At 48.3% G+C, this 26256-nt stretch overlaps 1 protein-coding gene across 15 annotated transcripts in view; it reads right to left on the bottom strand.

Annotated features, from left to right (window-relative positions):
• The window catches only part of NCAM1 (neural cell adhesion molecule 1), a 328014-nt gene that overhangs the window by 13096 nt on the left and 288662 nt on the right, over positions 1-26256 (bottom strand). For 4 of the 15 annotated variants that reach the window (XM_036324389.1, XM_036324390.1, XM_036324394.1 and 1 more), the window contains 2 exons: positions 8798-8922; positions 5350-5530 (listed from right to left, as the gene is read on the bottom strand). In XM_036324389.1, the coding sequence (XP_036180282.1) occupies positions 5350-5530; positions 8798-8922 (306 nt within the window). Of the gene's footprint in view, positions 1-196; positions 2918-5349; positions 5531-8797; positions 8923-17475; positions 17479-20664; positions 20707-22264; positions 22313-24098; positions 24102-26256 lie in introns of those variants that run through there. The other 11 variants (XM_036324388.1, XM_036324393.1, XM_036324395.1 and 8 more) reach the window with 8 other exon arrangements.

Raw genomic sequence — 26256 nt, 5'->3', positions numbered from 1 at the left:
ATTACATAAAAGGGAACGGTCTTTTTTTTCAATAGTTTTATTCATTTCAAACGGGCCGGATCCGGCCCGCGGGCCGTAGTTTGCCCACGACTGATCTAACTACTGTGGTTATACCCAGAGCAGGGTTCACCACTGAAAACGTTCAGATTCTCACCATCGCGAGGACACCCCGTGCAACCTCTGTGACAGGGTTTTAAAGGGAGCTGTGGAATCGGAGGCCTTGCTGCAAAGTTGTGTATCTGGTGGCCCAGAGTGTGCCCCGCCAGAATGGCCACCTCCTGGTTCTGCAAAGGCCCGTTCCCCTCCCGCTGCCTGCAAGGAGCATCGCTGAGAAAAGGCACAGGGCTCCACTCAGTGGGCGGCAAGTTTGGAGTTCTGTGTACATGGCCCTGTGGGGTGATCAAAGTTCTCCAGGTACATGTGCAGTGGAGGAAAGGACTCGACACTCTGTGGGACACACAACTATCAAATAAAATCAAAACACGCCAGAGAGTTCACGTGACTGTTATTTCCTTTAATAATGCAAAGGTGTAAACCTCAGAAAGGCCTGGCTGATTATCTGCACAACAACGTTAGCATTCTTATTAGTAGACGAACGTGATCCAAACCAGCCATATAGATTTTCCCAAAGTGAGCAGAGACCCTGTGGGCCTGGAGGCTGGGTGTGGGGATGCAGGGAGGGAGGGGGGCGCAGCTCCTGCAGGGCTCTCCGGGGCACTGTCTTAGGGATTCCTGGTGGGGCTGGGCCACAGCCACGACCGACCCAGAATTCAGTGTCCATTGGGAGTGGTGCGTCCTCACGCTGTCTCCCAAAGGGCATCTCGTTACAAACCGCGGCCTGTCTAAACGTGGCCACTGCAGTGACGCCAAAGCTGCTTCAGCGGAGGCCTGCTTGGTGAGGGTGTCTGAGGGGACAGGGCTAGGTCAGGCTCCCCTTCCTTTGGGCTAGCTCTCCAAAGAGTCCCTTCAGAAACACTGACACTGTCCTTCCCGTGCGGGTGGGACTGGGACCTGGGACCCTGAGGAGGGTGCTCCTGAATGACTTCTGCCCAAGGTGACATCGAGGGTGTGCCGGGGGTCCGGAGGACAATGACGGCTCACCTGCACCAGGACTGAGCTCACCCCCCTGGCCCTCCCTGCACTCTTGCTAACTGACCTGGGATTCCCACCCCAGGCCCAGAGGCACCACCTGCCTCTCCTCAGTGCTCTGCCTTGTGCCTAAGAACCACACTGCTCCTGCTGCACTGGGTGAGGCGGCCAGGAGCCCCAGAGGGAGAGGACTGAATTGTGGCTGGAGGCAGCGGGGGCAGGAGGCAGCTGGGGCAGGAGGCACTATCCTGCCTGAGCTGTTAGTAGCATTTGGTCTCTGGTGTCTGCACTTGAGCCTCTAAACTGTGAGCACTAGGGATGGGCAGCTCTACCCCCAAAACCATGGGATCACTTAGATTCCCAAAGGGGAAATCACACAGAACTAAAAATTAAAGAGACCAAAAAGAACAAAAATCAGACTTCTGTGGAGATGCTCAGAGAGGAGACATGTGGAATGATATGTGACCACAATGGAGGGAGGGAGTTTTTATTCAGTAGAAGTTCCATCCCAAATATGCACTGATGTCACTAAGCAGGACTCGCCTTGAGTCCCTGTGTGGGACTTTCACATACAGCCCTACTTCCTCTCCTCGCCACGTGGGGGCGGCATACTGCCCAACAGCAGGGAGGAGCGCTGGCTTTCACCAGCTTTAAAAATGTCACTAGAGCCACTGACCAATAGGGGTGTGGCGCATTCGGGAAGTATGACAGATTGACTGACCGAGCCCCAATTTATCAACAGTCCAGGCTGGGCAGCCTGGGAGTGGCCTGTGTTCTCCCTGCCGCCCTGTGCACATGTATGGGCAGAGTGCAAGGTTCATGCCTGGCTCACAGTGGATGCTTCCAATCTGGGTGGCTCACTGTTGAACCACAACCCCCAAGACATGAGGCTCTGTGCTGACCTGCAGCTGAGCAGCAGGTGTCCGCCCTCCTGGGAGACACGTGTCTCACAGAGCTGACACGTGTTGGGCACGTTAACAGGTGGCCCTGCTCACAGAGCCAGCACAGAACCAGGGAAACACTATAAGCAGGACAAGCATAATGGGGGCCAGACCTAGACCATGGGGAGATCAGAACATGTTGCTACCATATTTGAGCATGGCAGAGAGGGTATGGGGCCCCTCTGACAGGCTGCAGGACCAAAGCGCTTCCCGGAATGTTGGATCAACCCCAGTAAATACTCAACAAATCCAATTCTTCTGCTGCACGGTCAACCGGGTGACTTAATTTGCCAGCATGTCATCAAAATGCTCAGGTGAATCACAGTGGTCCGGCTGCCTTACATGGGCACTGAAATGCAAGCAAAGACAACTAGTATTGAGGGGCAGAGGAGGAGCATGGGGTTAGAATGGGGGCATGTGGGGTTTCTAACAAGCTGATGCAAGCTTTAGGGGTACTCAGAAGTCTTCCTCTGCTACATCATTGTCAGGTAAGGACAAAAAATGCGGCAAGTGGCAGATGCGCAGCAATGTCGCTGTAAACCTAGCATGATGCCTTTTAAATACTGCGTAAAGAAAAGAGCTCCCAAGCGTACTGTACTGCCACTAAGAGGGGAGACCTCTTTATGAAGTGGCACAAAAATATACGGAAATGGTGAAACGTCTGGAGGTCCAGCTTTCTCCAGTTGCAAACCTTCCTCTTCCACAGAGTGCGTGGGGCCGTGGCCATTCTTCCAAAGGGGGCACTGATCATTCTCATAGGAACTGGGCTTTTAAGCAAATTTAACTTTTTTGTGTGTTCTTAAGTTCCTAACAGAGCAAAAGAAGAGTCACTGCAGAGAAAAGCAAGGAGGCAAAGGTGTAGGACGCAGAGCAGCCTCCCAGGGTCGCTGCGGGCCCAGCCATGGGTCCCCAGAGAGAATGAGGTTGTTTAAAAACAAAGGTGGCAGTGGGGGTGTCCCAGTGATGTCCAAGGTGATATGTGTGACGACAGACACAGGAAGGGGGAGGGGAGGAGAAAAGAGAAGGTAGAGACAGAAACAGAGGAAAAAAAATAGATAAAAAGAAAAAAATTAGGTCAAATATAGAAAACACAAGAATCAAAGGTTAATTCAACTTTAGTAAATTAAATGGCGGAGGTTAGAGAAGAGCCCGGTGTGGTTTGTTACCACCAGGCCAGCTCCCAAGCTCAGCAGGGCCAGAAGCAGCACAGCAGGGTTAGGGGTCAGCGAGCACATGAAATTAAAGTGAGAGAACAGAAGCCTCCAGTAAGACACAGGTTTTGATTAGGAGAGTGTTACCTTTGACTAAGGTGAGGTCTCTTAGCTACAGCCAATGAGCCTACCCATGGCCTTCCTGCCGCTAGAGCTTTGCACACATAGTGGGAGAGATGCGTTTGATCACTGCGGTCTGTGTAGCAAGCTGTGCAGAGGCCAGGGGGCTGCCTTTTCAACCACGAATTGAATTCTTCTTCCTATTGCACGATCCCACCACCCACAGTGCTGTTAAAGAAAACCTAGCTCTGCGCCCCTTACCTGCTACCACCTGCTGACCACGGAATTCCATCTCCCACCCAGCGCAGAGACATCTCCTCAGAGATGGTACGAGAGTGTGGTGAGCAGCCCCTCCCGCTCTCTCTGGTTAATGGGGCTCCTGGACGATTAACGAGGACGCTGGCATCTCTAGCGGGCAGGACCCTGGAGGACAAGGTCTTCCCAGAACTTCTGGACTTGACACACCCAGGAAGCTGCTTCTATGGGGCGTGCCCAGCATGTGAGCACAGCAAGGCTGGGCCCCCTGCCTATGGGATCTTATCGCTAGAAACAAATGCCATCAGAAGCAGACTCATTGCAAAGGGGTTACTCAAGCCTCTCACTCTCTCAGCTCCTAAATGTCCCATAAAGGCCGAGCAGATCTGGACACTCACACCAGACTACTGAATTCAAGAAAACAACTGACTGAAGAATGCAAAGAAAAAAGGGCAGAGGATGGCAGGGCCACCCCCATTCGGGCACCCTGTTAAGCAGTAGTGAGGACATTTCTTGCAGCCATACCCAGGCGCCTGCCTTTGACACTGACCATGTCACTCCAGCATGTGTTAAGGGGTCTCCCTGAGAACACAGAGGGTAGGACCAATCGACGCTTCTGATCTATGGCTTAAGACCCACCTGCCAACTCCTGGAGGCCCCCACACGTCCGTCAGACACACACACATTCATGCACAACCAACCATTGGGAGCCACAGACTGATCTCATTTTGTTGCTGCTTGAATAACCCACTTTCACACACACAGCTCTGTTGTAGGCAGCCCACATCCTTTCTGGCCTCACTTCCATGGGAGGAGATACCTGGAACCTTATCTGAGAGCCCAGGGAAACACTATAAGTAGGACAAGCATGAGGGGGCCAGACCTAGACCATGGGGAGATCAGAACATGTTGCTACCATACTTCAACATGGCAGAAAGGGCATGGGGCCCCTCTGACAAGCTGCAGCTGTGTGCTGTATGCCCACCTCTCCTGCCTGTGGATGGCATTTGGCTGGTATGGAAAAGCAGAGAGTGATGTTGAAGATCTCTGCTCGGAGGGATTTGGTCAATGAGGAGACTGGGCACCAGCAGCAATGGAGCTGGGCCGGAAAGCAGAACTCTCACTTTATTCCCACATTGAGCTGGTCCTGCATCCCTAGAGACGGACCTGCAGCTCCTACTGCTCCCATCATGATCTCTAGCAGACTGGATCATCTTTCATGGATGGGATTTCCCAGTATCTATTTTTTCCACTTGCTCTGTTTCAAGTGGTTCAATTTAATCAATTGCAAGACCCTTGGCAGATAGGATTTTTGATGAACTCGGCACCAGGTCTTCCTTCTCTTGAGGGTCCCCAAAGAGAAGAGATTTGGACCATGGCTGTGCAGGTAAGCAAGCATCAGATAGAAAGCGCTTAACACAGGTACATAGTCCTCGTATGAAATGGCAGATGGCAGAGAAGGTCTCACAAAGGAACCTTACTCAGCTTCCCAGGCTTGGCAGGAGCTGGGGCTTTTCCCACCCAAGGGCTCCCCAGGATGGGCTCAGCATCAGTCCTTTGAGGCCAAGTGACACAGGGCCTTTGCCCAGGATGCTGGGCCGAGCCTTCCTGGGAGTCCAGTACATCTCAAACCACTGCACAGGTAGGTACGAAGCAACACTAAGCGCTGCATGGGAACCGATCATGAGGATGGCTGTAAGCAAGCACGTTGTGAGGGCTGTCCAGGCACATTAGGAGGGGCGGCACTGCATTAATTCCAAGCGGGGAACTCACGGAAAGCAGAGGGCTCGTACCTGGGATGGCTGTGGGTTGCGCCGAGGTCCTGAACACAAAACGAGCCGCCTTGGACTTCCCCTGCTGGTTCTCAGCCACCACGTAGACCTCATACTCAGCATTCCAGTCTAGGGACTTGAGCATGATGTGGTCACTGCCAGACGGGAGCCTGATCTCTGGTTTCCACTCGGAAGAGAGTTTCTGGGAGACACCGACAGGAAGGACACAAGACACCAGGCAGGATTAGGTGAGAACACTGGTGAGACTAGCTAACAGAAGAACTTTGGTGTGTTAATAATGATTGGTGCAAAATCCGATGTAATAAAAGGCTAATATGAAAATTGTCCCCTCAACTGGGAGTTCAACCAGGAGTTTGATCAGGAGGCGGGTCCAGCCGCCCAACTGCCCAGGGCCCCTCCCCTTGGATGGCCCCGCCCCAATCAACCCCTCCCATCCCAATAGGGCAGCGGTTCTCAACCTCTGGATCACGACCCCTTTGGGGTCGAACGACTCTTTCACAGGGTCGCCTAAGACCATCGGAAAACACGTAATAATTACATATTGTTTTTGTGATTATTCACTATGCTTTAATTATGTTCAATTTGTAACAATGAGAATACATCCTTCATATCAGATATTTACATTAAGATTCATAACAGTAGCAAAATTACAGTTATGAAGTAGCAACGAAAATAATTTCATGGTTGGAGGTCACCACAACATGAGGAACTGTATTAAAGGGTTGTGGCATTAGGAAGATTGAGAACCACTGCAATAGGGGGTGGGGCCTGCCGGCCAACCGCCCGCGGCCGCTCCCCTCCAGCCAGCTGGACCCCACCCATGCACGAATTCGTGCACTGGGCCTCTAGTAATGAAAATAAAAATTAATGATAGAATGTGGTGTTTACTCTTTACCAGCCTGACAAACCCTAAGGATTACACACGTCAAGGGGTCAACCTTATGTGTTCGCAAACACAAACAGTGGTGGTTGCTAGTGGGACATGAGTATCAGGTGTACATTTTACCATTAGGTCCAATCCTGGGCCACTCAGAGTGCCCACAGGAAGGTACACTCAGCTCAGCAGAGCACTGCACAGGGCAAAATCCGCAGCTGGCGGTAGAGGGTCCCTTTTTCTCCTTGAATGCTCTTTCTAGTTATATCCCTCACCGCACCAATGAGCTTGTTCTGAGTGGGAGTTTATCAAGCCACTGGCAGGTGACCTCCTCGCTAACACAACAAGGAGGCTGGCCGAACTCCTGAAAAGTCTTCAGATGGTTTCACAGTTGCTCACTCAGCCCCTCTTCACAGTCTTTAGAGAGGTGTAGGCTGGGCTCACAAGAGCGTTTGGCAAATGTTTACTAAGGGATGAGCTGCTCCTCAGAAGAGCAGAACACGCTCTAGTGTCACCTGGGAGGTGGTGTGGCCCATGGCGGAGCTGCAGGGAGACTTATCTTTTAGCACAGCCATCTCTCCAGGCAGAAGGACTGGCACCAGCCAAAGACCTGTCTTCAGGAAGGGGCCGTGGCCACCACCATTGTGGGGAAATGCTAGAGGGAATGCTAGTTTCCTCAGCATCTAGCCCGGAAGTGGAGGTGCTGGAAGTTTGCTTGTGCATATGCACCATATGGTCCCTTTTTAAAAAAAATATATTTTATTGATTTTTTATAGAGAGGAAGGGAGAGGAATAGAAAGCCAGAAACATTAACGAGAGAGAAACATCAATCAGCTGCCTCCTGCACACTCCCTACTGGGAATGTGCTCGCAACCAAGGTACATGCCCCTGACCGAATCAAACCTGGGACCCTTGAGTCCGCAGGCCGACGCTCTATCCACTGAGCCAAACTGGTCAGGGCATATGGTCCCTTTTTAATTGAAAACAAAGAAATTCAGCTGTCTTTCCCCTTATTTCTCTGAAAAGCTTCTTTCGTTGGCAAACATTGTTACCAAAGAGACAACCAGTGTGTAAAGCACGTATTTAATAAAGCAATCATGATGTCATATAATACATGTTAATATATATTAATGATATTTAGCAAACACTAAGTTTTCAGAGGATGGTCAAGGTTGTGGAAATCTAACACATCTCCGTGTTTTGCCCCAGCTGTCTTTCCAGCTCAGACCTGCCTGGCACAGCCACAGTGATTCTTCTGGAAAACTGACACCTGAGGAGGCCTCCACGGAAGGCACTTCCCGCCCCAGCCGGCACCTTAGCAGTAATTACTGTATTTACCAGGCACGGAGGTTTCCAAGTGCCAGTCACTTTTCCGGTTTGCATATATTATAACTCATCTTTATAACAACCCGATAAGCTATTTTGTTCCCATTTTACAAAAGAAGAAATGGAAGTTTGGGGAGACTGGATGATGTATTTGGGTCACATGCTGGACCTGGACTCCATGTGTGTCTGGCCACATCAGTGTAACAACAGCCGGAGGATTCCACCCGTCCCCACCCCCAGCCCTGTCCACTTCCAGTGCTGCCAGGCGTCTGCCCAGCACCTGCTTCTCCTCCAGGACTCTGTGCGGTGTGTGACCTATCCAGGTGAGGGCTCCCCCTCCGCCTCGACAGGGCTGATCCAAAGGGAGAAGGAGTAAGTCATCTTCCTGGAAAAAGCCTTTCTTGGGGGCTAGTTGAAGGAAGGCAACTGCTCTGTGCTCAGTATTTCCTAAGTAAGAAACCCTAGCAATAGACTGTTCCCAGTGCTCTGACCCTGCCTCAGCAACTGGCCACGGCTGGCAATGGCCAAGGGTCATTCTTAAACCAAAACAGGAGAGAGATTCTAAATTGGGGGTTGGGGGTGAAAGGTGTAATGATGGAAATCTTAGATGGGTGCTGAGCCAACCAGGAAGAAAAGGCTTAGGGCCACACTCATAGTTAGCAGGATTAGAACAGCTCAGTGGGGTGAAGAGCTGGCGAGGGAGCTTGCCCAGTTTCATCCATCAGGCAGATCTGGGTCTCAAACCTGGCTGGCCCGGCCTTGAGAGGTTAGGCTCTTCCTGACTGCACAGCCCTCACTTCCTCTGCCACGTGTGGCGGTCACCGTGAGGCCTATTTCATAGGGTCTTGTGGGGAGAAATTGCATGTACTCACAGCACCTGGCCCGTGAGGATGCAGTGATTAGATAGCAGTTGCAAAAAGCACAGGGTAATGGCAAAATAACTTTGTACGAAAGTTCAAGAAGCAGGAAAACCAGTCAGGGTATGAGTTTCTCACCACCACAGCCATTTTGGAGGTTTTGGAATGGTCCCAGTGTGGACATGAACTAACAGCTGTAGGTCAGTCTTGAGATTTGGAACCCTGATCAGGGCCCAACACACGAAGTGATGGTCCAGCCCGCCCAGTAAGGGGCAAAGCTGGACCTGGGACCCGTGTCTGTCCAGCCACATCAGGCTCTGCCTGTGGTTGCCCCACCACGGTGTGTGTCAGGGTTTCGGGGCAGGGCTGAGCCCTGGGAAGGGGCACTCACCGTGCGGTACTTGACCAGGTAGTGTCTGATAGGGGAGCCGCCGTCGTCCTGCTTGATCAGGTTCACCTTGATGGAGTTGCCATCCTCTCCCATCTGCCCTTCGAGCTTAGGAGCGCTGGGTTCCCCTGAAACAGCCAGTTGGTTCACGTGACATTTTCCTCCACAAACTGAAACCCATCCATCAGGAAGGATGCACTGATGGGGTGGGGCTGGGCTCTTTTGCTTTCTCAGAAATTCAAATGGTTAAAAAGCAGAAAACATAAGACTTTGGATTCCAGTTAGATGCCTCAGACTTAGCCCAAACTTAGGCCCTTTGGGGATGTTCTGGGCAACTGGCTCCCTGGAAGCACAACCCTTCACACTCCTGAGCTGGGCCTTTGTTCCTGTTTCCCCCAGGAATCTGCATTTTCTTTTCGCTGCTATGCTCTTACAACTGAAGACTTAACTTTTATAAACCTGATATTTTGAGAAATGGAATGGCCTGAAATATGGAAAAACGGGAGCATTTAAGGAGAAAGCTCACATGCATAAAATATCTTTTCAAAGCAGCCTAGTTTCTTCTCTGGATATCCAAGTAATAACATTAAAAAAATAATTTAAGTTCCTGGCTGTGATTAAATAAAGCACAATTTGCCAAGGTAAGTTTCTTATGTATGCTGCATTTATGGCTCAGCTGATTGAGATAATCCTCAACACCTTGTCTTAAAGTAACAATCACGAAGCCCCCGTCTTTGTGAGGAGAGAGAGAACAATGTGTTTAGCAATTTTCAGCAGAAAAGGTCCCTGTGTGTCTTTATTTGCAGCTTGTGCTCAGTGGGCAGCGCTGCATCCAAGGCCGAGAGGGAAGATGTGCTGTGCGACAGGCTGCTGGGGTGGTGTGGGGGGGGCTTGTCAGTGAGCAAGGCACTGATTTACTTTACGATAAACTATTTCATTAGTAGACGCTGAAAGCAATGAGGTGAGAAATGTGTGCTATGGAAAGTTAAAATGAAGACTTAGCACACTTGGAAGTGCTGCACTTCCTGTGCGAGTCTCCTCTGAATCGGTTTCATGGCCTCACGTGGAACATTTGGGAGAGCCCAGAAAACAGACCTTCTGCTTGAGCTGCCTGGGCTTGTGCTCTGGAAGACAGAACCACAGACGTAGACAAGAGCCAGGAAAGGCTTGTCAATACGGTTGGGACCTCAGCACCCCAAGTGTACCTTTGGAAACTTGTGAGAAGGCTGCTGGCAAGGCCCTCCAGCCCACTGTCCTGGGTCAGTTACTCTGGGAACCCCAAAACGGCCCTGTGTCCTGCTCTCCCTTTAAGACAAAGAGGAAGCAGAGAGAAAGCTCAGGAGAGCTCTGGTACCCAGCCTGGGCCAGCGGTGTGTGCGTCACCTGGGAGCTCCTTAGAAATGCAGACTCGTATTTTAACAGGATCCCACGTAATCCGTGTGCACATGTAGGCTTGGGAAGTGCTAGCAAAGGGCACACATAAATGCTGCGACAGTGAAGATGCATAACCTTAATGCTGAGCAACCAAGTATTTGTGCCTGTTATGTGTTTGTTTTGTTTTTTTACCAGTGATTAAGACAAAAGAAAAACAAAAATAAAAAAGATAAAAGGGCTTCAGGCAAAAACTTGTCCTATTTTTAAGACATTCTGTAGTCACAGGCCCCAATGACTCATGGAGAATATTTAGAAGATAATGTCAAGGCATGTATGCTTTTCACGTTCTTTTGGCCCGTTCTAAGCCTTAGTAATCCAGTTAGGTCTTCTATCACCATGAATACCCAGTGCTGAGAGGAAACGCCAGGGAGTACAGGTTAGTAGGCCCGCTCCGTGTCACTCACCAGTGCTGAACGGTGGATGTAGGAGATGCAGGGGAACTTTACAATGCTATTCTCTGGCTGGTTAGGGTGACCAACTCACTCTGGATGGCCTGAGACTCTCCAGGTGTTATCACACCAAGTCTTAGGCTCTGGAGAAACCGTTAGACCCAGGCAAACCAGGGACTTGGTGACCTGGCACTGAATGGATATGGACACTAGTCATTATAAGTTTCTGTACCCAGAAACGCGATATAGACTCTGTGAAGAGTGGCCTGTTTGCCTTCAGGAGGAGGGAGGAGGCGGCATCAGCGGCCCTTCCAACACACCCATTGGGCAGGGACCCAGCCCTTCCCCAGGCACCATGGAAGGGAAATAGAGATTAAATTATTATTATTTCCTCTCAGATTTGGGCAGGGTGGGCTCCCAAGGCTGAACCGATACTGCCAAACATGGACCTCTACTTTGGGGGATATCTGTTTAGATGAGGTGCTTTCTCTGATGTCTGTGAGATCCCTTTCAACTGAATGCTAAGGATGCCGCAGGAGAGTCCGGGGGGCTGCTGCCTTGAAAATACAGGCCCTGGACCTGATGCTCTCACTCTGACATCACTGTGACACACCATGGCCACTGCCCCTGATGGACTGTAAGATCACCACATCTATTTCCATGACACTATAAAAGACAGAATTTGAAATATAGGATATTCATCCATTTTTAGGAAATGCACCCCAAAATCAATAATTCTATATTTCTTGGCACAGAATGGTCCTTTAAAAATTTTTTAAGTTACCTTAAAAAGTCTTATCTTTTAAAAGAGAACCTAAGTCTCTTCAAAGACATATGAATGAAAATCTCACCAACGAATCCCTGTATAAACCAACAGCTTTGATGAAGGCACTCTCCTATTCTATATAATAAATGGGTAGTATGAAAATCGACCAAATGGCAGAACAACTGATCACTATGACATGCACTGACCACGAGGGGGAAGATGCTCAAAGCAGGAGCTGCCCCCTGGTGGTTAGTGCGCTCCCACAGGGGGAGCATCACTCAGCCACAAGCTGGGTTGACATCTGGTGAGCGCAGTGGCGGTGGCAGGAGCCTCTCCTGACTCTGCAGCAGGGTTAAGGATGTCCGACTGACGGCTTAGGCCCGCTCCCTAAGTCATCAGTCGGCCATTCTTTCAGGGCTTCTGGACTGCTAAAGGGCACATGCCAGGCTGAAGGGACACCCCCCCCCCCCCCCCCCGCTCCTCCCGGAGTGCAGGAATGTTGTGCACCGGGCCTCTAGTCTTTGTATGTTTCAGAAAAACATCATTGGGATCACAGAGAAAACCACTACACTATATCACAGTTAGAACATGGTTGTAACATTTACCAGTTAGAACACTATAACTTGCTATCATTTTATTTCAGTGACAACCATGATACTCTGATATGTGTGTACTACTTCCCCACATAACTTAGAGCATTTTATATCATATAATATTCAGGTGTGTCATTTAGAGTGCTTTAAATATGAGTTATTCAACAAATGTATACAATGAGTACCTACTAGGTACCAAGTAAGCTACTGGAGTTTCAAAGGTGAATAAGACACATGAAAAAAGCTGAGTTATAATCAATGAAAAAATGCTGGGGCCCATGTATAAAAACATAAACCTTCCTATGACAGTATTTCTAAAGGAAGTGCATATTCAACGAACATCACAGGGATTCTGACCCACTTTGTGGCTGTGTTACTTATCGTAGGCACATCAAGATGTGGAAAGAGCAGGATTTGTTTAATCAATTGTCCTATGCATCTTTAAATGTTTACTGCCAGTCATTTTTTTAAAGGTTAGGTAAGGAGTAAAGGAACTATTTCCTGAACTCTCTGTGCCAGGGGGGAGGGGAGGCTGGGGGAAGGTCAATGGGGAAAAAAAAGGAGGTATATGTACTATTATTTGTAATACTTTAAACAATAAAATAAAATAAAAAACAAAAACAAAAACAAAAACAAAAACAAAAAAGAAGTCTCCAGCCAGCCTGAAGAAGGAGGGGAGCTGAGGCTAAAGGAGTGGGCGTGGCCTTCAGGAGGCTCCCTGCTCTGCAGAACACATTAGGGGAGGAGAGTATTTAGAGGGTCCCCACGTGCACTCTGATCTGCGGTGGCTGCTCTGATTGAAATCATTATGGGTAATTTCAGCAAAACCAATATTGTAATTATTTGTAAATGCTGGTTTGCAGTTCAGCAGCAACAGGCAGGTTGCTCCAAGAAAACCGTGGGGTTAATTATACCCTCTGAGTTTAGCTTCAGCCGCGAGTCTTATTTCCCCCCAAAATATTTTCTGTAAAGACTAAAACAGCGGTACCTTAAAAATGAACCTTGCCAATAACAAATATGAAATATCAAGCAATTCTGGTATTTTCTAGAAGAATGTGACTTGTGGACACAAGAAAATAAAAAAGACTGTACCATAGAGACCACCTATAGTCAGAAATATTACATGCAGGTCCTACGAATTCCTCTTATAAACGGCAATTTAAATGCGTATTTCTGGCCTTGCAGATTGTAGGTTCTTTTTTGGAATTATTGTGCTACTGTGCCCTGAACCTGGAGTCAGCTTCGTCCTTCCCCTCATCAGCAGAAGCTCTGGGGTCAGATCTCTGCTGCTGGGTGTCTGCATTCCACAGCAGGAGTGAGAGCAAACCCCGGCAGTCAGACAGCATTTGTGAAGTTTAGAAGGAAAACGGTCTACTACTTATTACTCTAAAAAGCCCGACACCAGGAGCTGTATCTTCTGAATGAAAGGCTAAGGTGCCAACAGGCACCCCGAGAAAGGCTGGGTCAACCTGGCGTCTCCCTTCATCCACTCTGCTTTCTCTCCCCCAGCACTCGCAGGTTTGGACATCGGAGATAAACCCACTGTGGATGTAGGGGCTGTGTTAGAACCTCTCTCTTTGTCTATCAAGTAGGATTGTCTAGCATTAAAATTAAAATTATTGTTTCTTTTGTTTATCTTAACTCCTGTTCCCACTTGTGTATGCCTTTTCATTGTTTTAAAAAGCCTAACATGCACGATTTAGCTGTTTAAATATGAAGCCTATTTGATTTTTCCAACTCAGAAACATTCACAAACACATCAAGAGGTTAGGAGTTTGACTGGTCCTTAGGGGACCGGCAAATTCCTTAAGGGAATCAGGACTGAGAGCTATTAGAACACTAAGTCTCCCTCCTGAGACCCAACACTTTGCCCTAGATGCCACACAAGCCAATCTAACGTGATCTGTGCTGCATACATTCTTGGACCCTCGAACTGTGCCCAGTGTACGGAGAAAGGATGCTTAGCTCCCTGTGGCCAAGCTCACGGAGGCGTCTAGCTCACAAATCCCGTCCAGCGTGGGACTTCCCAGGAGTTAGGAATGTGAATGTGTGTGCTGGGGGAGGGGTGGGCAAGGAAAGGTTCCCACAAAATACAAATTAACCAGTCACAAATGAACTCTGACAAACCAAACCACAAAATACCAGTTCCCTTCTCGTGGGTATCATGAAAACACCAACAGATTAATTATCTTTGTTTCATCATCCTAAAAAGAAAATATAACCACAAAGGTATGGCTTGTGGTTATGGGGCCGATCCGGGCTGAAGAAGTTATGACAGAAATAACTGCTATCGCCAACAATTAACTCGGCTCCCGCCTCTGAGGCCACAGGCACATGCTCTACATCACCTCCTGGAGGGCAGAGTACTCCTGGGAGGAGCCTCACACTAGTGAACCCTGGGGATGTGGGCACTTTCCACAGCCCCCGTCCCTGTCCCCTGTCCACGGATCTGGGCCGACCCTTCACTGCCTGCCCTAGTCCCCTGGCACTAGCTCTCCACCCTGGCAACCAGCAGCGCAGGGAGTCCTTGGGAACAGAGGCAATTAGAGCAGAAGCCCTGGTGGAAAGTCTATTCGAGCTGCCCGAGACCGTGGCCATCCGACACAGCTGTAAAAATAAAGGAGGGAGTGGAAGGGGTGGTTAGTGATGTTTCAATCTAAGAAGGAAGAGTGGGTGTTACAGAGTTTAGTTCATCAGAACCAGCATGTCCTAGTACGAGTCAGTGTCAGTAGCTAAATAAAAAAAAGATCATTATGAGGGTGGGGAAGGATCCATGCTCCGACATGCAGCACACTGAGCAGGGGAGGGGGGGGATGAGAGGGGGGCAGGGGCTGCTGGTCACACACATGCTGGTGGGGGAGGGGTCCCATTTACAGAGTCCTCAGTAGCTGACGGAGTCACTGGTGGAAGCAGGCCCTGCAGTGACACATGCCATCTCAGGGGCATTGAGGTCCCCACAGCAAACCCACTGCTGGGCTCTCTGGCAGGTGCCTGAGCTTCCCTGCTGTGAACTGCCACACCCAAAGCTCCGGAGGCTCAGAGCCAAGAGTTGCTGGGGCCCGGTGCTCAATGCCTGTTCTCACCTCCCTTCTAATTCAGTGCTGCTGGGCCCAGTGAACACTGTGGGTGGGAACCCCAGGGGACGTAGCTAGATCCTCCTGCACATGCTAAGTGCACCCCAGGCAATTGGATTTCAGCAGCTGTGGGGTGTACAGCCCACTGCCCAAGAGACTCCCTGCTCACTGACACCCCCCGCATGTAGGTCCAACTAGTGCCCAGAGAAAGGAGGCAATAAACTAACAAGCTTTATTCCTCTCCCCCGTAAATGTTATTTGCTCTAATCTCTCCGTCCCCTCAAATTTTATTAATAATGGCCATTTCCTGCTTCTCATCTCAATGACAAGTCCTTTGCCTGTCTGTCCCTTTGCCGCTGGCAGGAGAGGGTCCGGCTGTGGAATGCTACAGGCTCTCGGCGAACGTTTTCGTACTGGCCACATTTTTCACTGACAGCTGAGAACACTGCTAAAGTGTGTTTCTAGGGCAGCTGCAGGAAACATCTTCAAACATTCTGTCCCTTGCTGACGCTGTCTGGGAGAGCTCGCTAACTAATCTGAGGGTTAGTTTCTACCTTGTGAACGCTGTGCTTTGTTTCATTCTGAACGATAGCATTGCACAGAAATGGCCAAGCTAGTTCTTCTTTTTTTAAAAAGTACATTTTTATTCATTTCAGAGAGGAAGGGAGAGGAGAGACAGAATCATCAACGATGAGAGAGAATCATCAACGATGAGAGAGAATCATCAATTGGCTGCCTCCTGCATGCTCCCTACCGGGGATCAAGCCTGCAACCTAGGCATGTGCCCTGCCTGGGAATTGAACTGTGACCTCCTGGTTCATAGGTCGAAGCTCAACCACTGAGCCACACTGGCTGTGCTGGCCAAGCTTGTTCTTAAAAAAGAAAGTAAAAGGTTTCAACCCAATGTCTGCTCACACTAAGATTTCAGGGGGAATGTCCAGGCTTTGTCCCTGCACATCAGCCTCTGAGCAGTCATCATGGTCTAAAGGAGCCTGATCCCCCTTGGGGAAATGATGAAACCACAGTATTTGGGGTGGAACTTGGAGTTAAGAAAATCTTAGGTTCCCAACATCCCCTGTCCTAAGACTCACACATTAGGATACCTTTTAAAGTATGTAAAATATATGATCCGATGTTTCCCTGCTTTGGGGAAATAAGGACAGCTCTGCTCTAAGACCTCTTTCCAGGATTCCGGATGTAAATGGGACTAAATGGGGACACAGTGGCCATGCTGAGAGAGCCAAAGTCCTCAGAGTTGGTCAGTGTGGAGGGGGTGGGAGAGGGAACATCACAGGACTCACACACGTGGGGAGCACTCAACGAAATGACAGACCAGGAGCGAAGAGCATGCGAGGTGAGCTGTGGATGGGTTTGTTCCTGTGGATGTCGCCCAATCAGTTTTCAGAGAAGTGAGGTCAACCGGGGCCCTCGCATGCATGGGCACACTGGGCGTTATTGGGGTTAGTTTCGCTTTTGTGATCAGTGCAGCCTGTATGTGTCTCAGGTTGGGATTTGAAGAAAATTTCCCGTGAGAAGAGAGCAGAATGCACATGACTCCCGGGCCAAGGTTCTGAAATCATTGTTCGCTTTCGCCGGGAAAGCTGTGAGCAGGGGCTGCCTTTCTCTGTAATCGTGAAATATTTTCACAAAGTTGTGACAGTTGCAATATTAACTAATTATTTAGTCACTGCTCTGTACTTAATTAGCCTACAATTTTATCTCCTTTGCTGTAATGGCCAATCACGTGCTTCTTGGTCACATGGAGCTCTCCTGTCATGGTCACACAAAGTGACTGGCTTTGATTTGTCCCCCCTGCCCGGGAGAGGGTCGCTCTTGACTAGTGACACCTCAGTGATCACAGCAAACTGCTCTAGTTCAAAATTCTTAAGTCTCTCATCTCAGAAAGTCCTCAATTTGCATGAATTTCATGAAGCACTCTCATTGGTTTTAAGCAAATACAACCTTTGCAACTATAGGGTTTCACTGTTGTGAACAAATACATTTTCACATTTTCATGTAAATACGACTCATTTTAGACTAACTGTGGCTTTCTGAACTACTGGATAAAGTTAAACAACAATGTCATAAAGCTAATTTACAAAACTGTTTTCTGGGAAATAATTTTTGCGAACTATCTGGTAAAAATTCAAGTTTGCAAACTGTGCTGTGGCTAAGTGGTTTTACTGTAGATAGCAGTTTGCATGGCCAAATTCTTAAAGTAAAACATTAAACCAAAGGCTGTCTTGGTATCAAATTGTCATGTGAAGGCTGCAAAGAATGATGAGTTCTGCCTGTGAATTGAAAACAAGAGGAACTCTCCCAAATGGCTTTACTTAGGAAATCTGAGACGGGAAGCAATGAGCAGGCCCTGGGTGCCAGGCCGTGGTCCCAGATTTATTTCACTTATCAGAACAAAGAGTTTTACCTTCTGTTCACCAGCGTGGACGACATCATCAGCACCATGCAAGCCACATGACAAAGTCACATGATACGCACGCACATGATTGGTTGAAAGGAAAGTGGAGAAGGTCACATGGAAAATACAAAAAAATTAAAAACTGATGTAAACAATGGGCAGGGAGAAAAATCAACAACAAAATCACAGACTAAATAAAAGGAGAAATCAAATTAAATTAGCAGCATATATAGGAAATATTGGGAGGACGGTAAAACCGCCCAGAAATGGAGAATAATAAATCATAAAGAGCATTTGGTTAACACCAATAAGCATTAGATACAGCTGCAACACTGCATATTAATAACATGTCAAGGAGCATGTAAAGTGGCTTTAAAACGGGAAGGTGTTTCTGTCAGGACCCGGCTGGCAGAGTCAATCCGGAAACTGCTGAAGGAAGAGAAAACGCAAGTCATTATCACAGGTTCCAGAAACATCTCGGCATCCTTGGGGAACAAGGGCAGGGAAACAGAACATGGGTCGTGAAGGAAAAGTCCCCTGATGCTTAAGGCATAGACTGAGCTCTGTGAGGACAGGCCGGCACATTACGTCAAGAGAAGTCATTTCATTTCCTTTGGTGCAGAGGAGGGGGCCTGAGCATCTTTCCTCACTTCCCTACTCATGTGCCCCAGTTATCCCAGGGGCCACGACACATGTAAAGGAAGAGGTCAGTGTAGGAAGAAAATAGGTGTTCTTCTGGTGGTTGAGGCAACAGCTCCATCAACAGTGAACAGAAACGAAACCCCTAACCCAAGAAGCTGAGAGTCTGATGTTAAACAAATGCTCAGCGTTTGTAGGGACAGTTAACTCTTTAGAACTGTGGCTACATTGATAAGACACGTTTTGACTTTTACAAGGAAAAAAATCGTTTTCTTGTTTGGATTTATCCACACTCCTTTTCGTTCTATGTTGTGTTTACACTCCAATTTGTTGCTTAAATGTGACATGAATGACCTTATTTTGTTAGAAGGCATTTTGGGTTTCCCACCTCAACTTCCATAGGCTGAGGGGAGTTTTGGCTATTGCCAATTGAAGCTGGGAGAGAAGAAGGGCCAAGACGGGAGGTGAAGATATCACTCTGCCCAACTACTTAAGAATATTTTGAGAGAAATGTTTTAACCAAGGTATGTGCTCCCTTGCTACTGTGAGCTGATAGCGTGCAAGCTTCTTACCGTCCGACACACACAGGTTCTGCACATGCCCACCACTGGTGTCCTGTAGGAATTCTTACAACTGAGAAGTTTATCCTTTGATTTTATTTAGGACACCTTCATTCATTCATAATTGTGACTAGATCAAAACACACACACACACACACACACACACACACACACACACACACGGAACATTCTTTCATTCCAGCCTCATCAACGGACTGATGATTGGAAGATTTTGTGTGCTTCTAGCTGCTGTGCTGTTAGTTCCACTGCCATTCAGCTGTGCAGCATTTTGCCTTCCTGTTGAGCAATGCATTCATGCTACATACAGGCTGCTGCCCAACTGTGACTGTCTTTCCTTTATCTCGGTATCCACTGGGACCTACAATTTGGGTCAGTAGCCAAGTGGTTTAAAATAAAAAACTCAAACTTTCTCCTCTTTGGATGACACTATGAAACATTTTATCTGTGGGCAGAAATGCCTGATATTTAATAATTAAGCACATGTCAGGGGAGAAATATCTAATTCTTCCTTAAGGAAAAATATGGATCCAAGGTTGTATTTTACTTCCAGAGAAGATGGACTTACGTTGAGGCACCTTAAATATGACAGCACTTGTGCAAATGTGTAAGGCGGCCTTCTCCCCTGCGCCTGGCACACACACTGCACACAGGAGAAGGGATGGGGGCATTGTTGTTAGAAGAACAAAGGTCCTGTTAGTTGCATTCCTTTTCCAAATGCAAAAACCCATCATCTGAATTAAACCCACGTGAGCACAGTTCATTTTCACCCACTCTGCTCTGCGGGCAAAATGAAACCTCAAAAGCGTCAGGAATTAAAATTCACTGCAGCACACACATGAAGAGAACACCAAGAAAACAGGCCCTTAGCTATGCTCTGCAGTAGGCAAAACACCATTCCATGCAACACAGAACCAGGACAACCTTTTCTTCTCCGTTCAATTTTGTGTGGAGAGCCTGGCCCGGGAGTGGGAGTGGTACTGTGCACACCTGCTTTCTTCTGCTTTCTGTGGCCAGACCCCAGCCCTGCTCATGGATGCATGCCACTTTTTGGTGCACTCAGACATGTTATAAAACCTAAAACTCTCACACAGCTGAGGACCCACACTGTAAACACACGCACACACACACACACACGCACACACACGCACACACACGCACATCTACAGTTGATCTGTCAGGGGATTTAAGGCCTAACCACAGCATACTTCATTCGAGTTTTAAAACGATTAGCTTGGAGCATGTTAGGGCTGTGATGAAGTGAAATGTTTTCCACAACGGAAAAGATGATATGGTCTGGCCCCAACTCTATCATCAGGAGACGAATTCCAGAACTTTCATCTGGATGCTCAATACACAAACTTGAGCAAGCCCGGTTATGCTTGCCCGGTTTTTGGGCCATGCTTTTTCTTGCACCGGGAGCGCCCTTCCTTCCCATGTGCTCTGTGGACACCCCCCCCCCCCCCCCCGCTGGGCCAGACACGGAGGCAGGCTGTCAGGACTCAGCCAGTCTTCCTTCTTGGCTTCACCCTCTGCCTTTCTCCAAATAGCCATTTTTTCCTACTCTTTCCCTCGTTTTCTTTTAGCTACTGCTATATGAGCGTGTGGCGTGTGTGTGTGTGTGTGTGTGTGTGTGTGAGCATCAGTGGGGCGGGACAATGAAAGCTGGGAAGAGATGCTGTTCTTTTGTCTCGTCAGGGTTTCTCTAATCCTTTTCTAATTTTGACTTGAGGATAAATTTTGAGAAGTCTCCTCATGCACAGGTATTCTTTACATAACCACCCCAGCTCCTTGGGTGGTGCCCGGTCTGCTTTCGTGGCCAAGGACACAGCATGCTCAGAAAGCCACACTGGTGAGCAGCGGCCATGCAGTCTCAACTGTTGCTTTAATACAAGGGAAAACCATGAGCAGCGCTGTGACCCAGAAGTCAGATCCGCAACAAGCAGCAATCTGGCCAAGGGCAGCTCAGCTCCGTACTCACTATATGATTCTGTGGTTGTAAGGGCAGGAAGAGGCCAGGTTGCTATGGAAACAGGAATCACAGAAAAGGCTCAGAAAGGTGAAGGAGGAAATGGACATAAATTCATAAGTGTGTCTATCTATTTAAGGCATTATGATAAAGAAAAGACAGGGATGGTGAAGGAGATATTCTCTCACTGTTTTCTTCCCTGATTTATCAATGTGAATATACTTTAAGGAGATTGTCAGAGATTTTGCCGACAAATCACTCTGACACATTGAGAAATAATATAACCCTCATTTACTCTTACCATGAATTACAGCTATTATGTGCTGAGCCCTGTTTGTCATACTTGATCTTTAATTCTCACAAATATCTACAAGGTAGGTAAATCTGTCCTCCATTTGAGTGGTGAGAAATCTGAGGTTTGGGGAGGCTGAGCGACTCATTAAGATTATGAGCTGTGCACAGAGGTGGCAGAGCTGGGATTTGAACCAGGCTGTTTCCAGCTCCCAAGCCGGACTCCTGCTGCTGCAGTACACAGCTTGGAACGGCCCAAATGGGGTGGTGGGCCTGCTCCTGACTCAATCAGGTGCAACAAGAGGCTTCTGAGCATGGGGCGGGGTCCCCTCCTGTGGCTGTGCCCGAAATGCAGGGACTTCTGACGTACTAAGGAGAACTCAGCCAGCCAGCAGCACACCCCTGCCTGCACCCTGTCTGCTGCCTTGGGCACGGGTTGGCATGACACTCTGGGACTCACTCAGCAGCTGTCTCGCTTTGCTCATTCCCCCCAGAAAGAGGTTCAAAACTGTAAACAGGGGAGCTCCTTCTACTGTGGAGGATGCAGGGGACACAGCGACAGGGCCACCAATAAGTAAGATTGTACGAGGGAGGCTCAGCCAGGATGATGAAGGCTGGGACTGACCAGCGACGTCATTGTCAGGCTTAGTGGCACTGCTCCTGGGCGGGCAAGCTCGGCTTGTGAACACTATGATGTTCTGTGGGAGGGGCTCAGGGGAGAGGAAGTAGCCCTCCTGGTTTATAGAGGAGAGAAAACGAGGCCCGCTGTGGAGGTGAATAATGTGCCTACGGCCTGGCACATCTGCAAGCAGACACTGCTTATTTTCCCACAAATATTTATGAGAAACATATGCATTTATGAAAAAAGCAAAAGGTCTAGGCTTTGCTTTCTAATTTCAGTGTCTGAATCCAACTGTGCCAATTAAAATGAAAGCGAAAACATAACACCCCCGAGGCATTTCTTATGAGCCCGCAGATAGAGTTTTCTGGGCAGATTCCTTTGGCCTCTCTGAATATCACCTCGGGTCCAGTTCACTAAGCAGCCAGCACTGGCCGGGCTGCAGCAGCCTCAGGAGCCTGCCCGCAGCATTTTCAGTCCAGAACCACACCCCTCCCTTGCCTCCCCTCAGGGAGTGCTGCCGCCCAGGAATCGGGGAGGCCCTGTGCCTCTTTCTCTTCTCATTTGCTTCTCTACAACCCGGCGCCGCTTCCCGCCAACAGAGTTGAGTTATCACCTGGTGAAGGTGATAACACTAGGCGGACCCACTGTGGCTGGTGGCAAGCAACCTGCAGAGAGATGGATGAAGAAAATGATACTCACTCTCTGGGTGAGACAATGGGACAGGAGTGGAAGAGCTAGCAGGAGCCGCTGAGAAAAGAAAAATGAAGGTGAAAAAAAAAGAGATAAAAGATCATCAAGGCGTACAGATGCTGCATGAAAAAAACGGGAGAGCCAACCCTGGGACGTCAGTACAAGAAGCTGCAGTGAGTTAAAACGGGCAAGAAGAACACGGTGCTCGAGAACAGGTGGCTGGAGGACCAGCAGAGAGCAGCGCCATAGACCTGTGTGCCTGCCACGCCTGCAGCTCAGGCAAGGGACTGGGCCAGGAACAGCTGCAGAGGCCTTCGACCCTGCTGAAAACAAACGGCCGACTCAGCAGGGGCAGCTGTCCCCAGGGGAGCGGAGAGACAGGAGGAAAGGGAAAAGAGAAGGCCGGCTTTTTATTTTAGGTGTCTCTATGGGTGTTTGTATATAGATATATATTTATGCTGACACATATAATTGTAGCAAAACTTCTATGTCTCTCCCTAATTTCAATGTCTGAATAAAATGAAAATGACGGCCCTACTTATTAATGTTTACTACCAATAGACATTCATGATTGTTTGGCATCTGGATGAGAAAAACCTCTGCTGCTCTCCAAAAAAATCCCTACAGAATGTGATTCTCTGGATGCTGCTTTGTGTATGGAGAGCAATGCAAATAATACTGTTATTCTCGATAAACAAGTAACTCTAACCAATGTTAGCATGGAAAACGGGCAGAGATGGTGCATCCAAAACATTTGGACAGCTCTTCAGTTTTCCACTGGCAAATCCGCCCCCCCCCCCCCCCCCCCCAGATTACAAAACAAAGTCCCTCTGAGAGCTGGATGAAAATTAGGAAAAACGTCACCATGTCCTCAACATTGCCTTGATCTTCCTTTCACCTTCCAGATGCAGGGATCTCATTAAACCATGCAAGTACAATGTCACTGGGGTCAGAGCAAGGGAGGCTACTAACTCATCATGATTTGATGGTCTGGTTAATTCAGGTAAAAATGTATCTCTTTCTCTTTTATTTTTTGGCTTGAGTTGTTTGCATAACTATCTATATCATTGTGGCAAAGGGATAGAGTTGTATGTGCTTTAATCACAATATATTACAATGCATTTAACTTACACTTGCAATGTATCATCTGGGGGCAAAATGTGAAAACAAAAATCTCAAGATGCCTCTTAAAAAGTAGAGACTCATTCATATATAATCATTTACGTTGCTTCATGGCACAGAAGCAATTAAGAGGTAATATTCAGACAATGAAATGTTGAAGGTGAAGCTCAATCATGAGGAATAGTTTCATAACAAATTGTGACATCATCTCTTCCGGGCCTCAGCTGCTCTTATAGGAAAGCATCCCCTCCCCCAAGGCAATCAGAGGTCGTCAGCTTTTCACCTGAGAGTGTCTTAACAGCGTGAAGACATCGGTCCTAAAAATACATGTGACAGAGGTACTTTCCTAGGTTGGAATTCCATCTGTTTGTTTAAAGCCATAGCTTCCTCAAGACCTTTACACACACATTTATGAACTGCACACAAGAACCTCCAAACAGGTGAGCCATGCTTTCTAACCCAGCAGCTCAGAAGCAGGAGTCCTTGAGGTATTTGTGCTCTCTGGCTAGTTCCATCTGCTCATCCCTGCTTCGACATATTCACGCCTCTGAATGTGGAGAAGTCTATTATGGAACCAAGAAAGCAACCCCAGTACTGAGACATCTCAACGAACTTCAAGTGATGAGGTAATGTGAAATGCACTGGCCCTCGCCTAGCTCTCCCACTCAGGGCTGGCAGCGATGGCTCTCTGTCCAGTGTGCTAGCTCCGTTGATCCTCTACCTTCTCTCCCTTGGGGTGAGGGCGCACCTAGCACCCAACTCTTGGGCTGTGCATAGTTCTCCTTGTCTAAAAGAAGTTTGCCTTTTAGTTTTTAAACTGTAATTTTATTAAATGATTGAGAAAACTAACTGTTCATGCCACTAACAATGCCTGCTACTGCATTACTCATGATCTACTTGGAATGGAGAGCTGACCCCACCATTTCCTACAGGGCCTCCTGGGATATTGGTTAATTACCTATTTTCATATATCAGACAACAAACAACAAGGTCTGGAGGTCTCCTTTAAAAAAAAGTTAAACACTGACTTTCAAAGCAGCATCTGCTATGGGAATTCTCACCTTTACAAGGGCTGAGCTGGCAATGAATGAAAACCACTTATAGTCTTTGAAGTTCAAGGCCAGTGACTCCAATTCAGTTCTCAGAGCCTGGTTACTGGTGAGAAACTCAAAGGGGCCTCCCCACAGCCTCCCTCTCAGCAAAGTAACTAAGCCCACACGGAGTACTGATAACCCACATCTAGAAGAGCATGAACCGAAGATCAGGCTAAGGACGGTGTCAGGACCCGGACAGTGTCACACCCAGAGTGGTGCCTGGCTTCTGCAAGCAGCTGCCAGCCCAGAGCAGACAGCGGTCCATCCCACCTCACAGCTCCACCCCTTCCTGTCTCCTGCCAGAACTGGTTCCTTCAGAGCCACCTCTGCTGAGAGAGTTAATTTAACACTCGCTGAAGATCTCAGAACGCCTACACCAAGCTACTTAGTTTCTGCTGTTGCTGCAAAATTTCTGAATTCATTTTTAAAAGATAAGCTTCCCTGAGTGTCTTTCAGGAGCGAGGAGCTTTTTATGAAAAGAGTGTTCAGCTCTCTGAATACCTTTCTTCTAAGTCTCTTTGGGTACTACTTTCCCCCACTATTCTGAGCGCAGCCTAGGAAGGGGCCAGGCCGCAGGGACTGAAGTGCGGGCATCTGTACAGGCAGGGAGATCGCCTCACAGCCCTGCTCCCAGAACGGCGGGCCAGCTTCCTGCCACCCTTGCTCCCTGAATTTGCAGTAACAGCTTACACAATTAGGGTCCCTCCCAGGGAGAATCACCCCTCTCTACATGCTTGGCAGTAGAGTTACTAAGTAGCTGGTTAGTTTTCCCAAACATAGAAACGGCAGTTTGCAAGTACCTCCTGCTTTAGTAAAGAGCAAGGTTGGCTGAGCTGGGATCTCACTCCTGGCAGCCCCCTGCAGGACATGCCATGGATTGGAATCCAACCTCATGCTCTGCTTTACAACTGCAGCTGCTGCCCCACCAGTCCTCCTGGCGCCCTCCAGCTGCCTCCCTGACAGACAGAACGAGGACACGAGGAGCTCGATTTCTCTATCTCCTAAAAGCAAATGTGGAAATCCTTTCACATTCTTTTTCCTGTGAAGGGATTTTGAATCGAGGCCTGGTGATGATGTGGCCACTTTTCTGGCCTCCTGGCTAAAGATGAGGTGGGGCTATAGTGTGTTATTAAGAGATCACCTACAGATGCCCACTACGCTTGGCTTGGCAAACATCACTGTTGCCACAGCATAAGTGTCACACACAGAAATTAATACATAAACACAACTTCAAAAGACACAAAAGCTTCATGCTCTAAAACAGAAGGAGGGTTAGCTTCCGGGAGTAACCTATGGACATTAACCAGCACACAGCTAGGCTATGATCAGTGTGGTTAGGGCCTGGACAGCAGCATCTACTTCAGCCCCCAGGGGACAGAAGAGACTGGAACTAAATTAATAACTAGGACAGAGATGCTAATGCCATGGGAACAAGTAGTGAGGTATGAAGAGGCACTTACGTGGAACAGGGGTATCTGCATTTCCCATGGATGGAACACAGATGGAAAGAAAAGACAAGAGATAGACCCAAGGAAAAAAAAACAGATGTAAAAGAAATGACTTGGGTCGCAGAACACAGGGCACTGGAAACTCAAATTATCAAATTATTTCACATCCAGAAAGAAGCAATTCCTGTGGGAGGAAGATAAGACAGGCTTTCTACTTCTTGGAAGAGTAAGGGGATCTCTTTCCAGGGCCCCAGCTTCAAAGAGAAGGAAGCAAGGATCTCCGTCTGCTTTATAATTCCAGGAGTCAGCAGCCTGGGCCTCTGGGACCACTTGTGGA

This window comes from Myotis myotis, unplaced genomic scaffold, assembly GCF_014108235.1.
Source record: "Myotis myotis isolate mMyoMyo1 unplaced genomic scaffold, mMyoMyo1.p scaffold_m19_p_10, whole genome shotgun sequence".
In the NCBI taxonomy this organism is placed as follows: domain Eukaryota; kingdom Metazoa; phylum Chordata; class Mammalia; order Chiroptera; family Vespertilionidae; genus Myotis; species Myotis myotis.
Note: the sequence above shows the minus strand (reverse complement) of the source record. Positions and strands in the feature narration are given on the sequence as shown.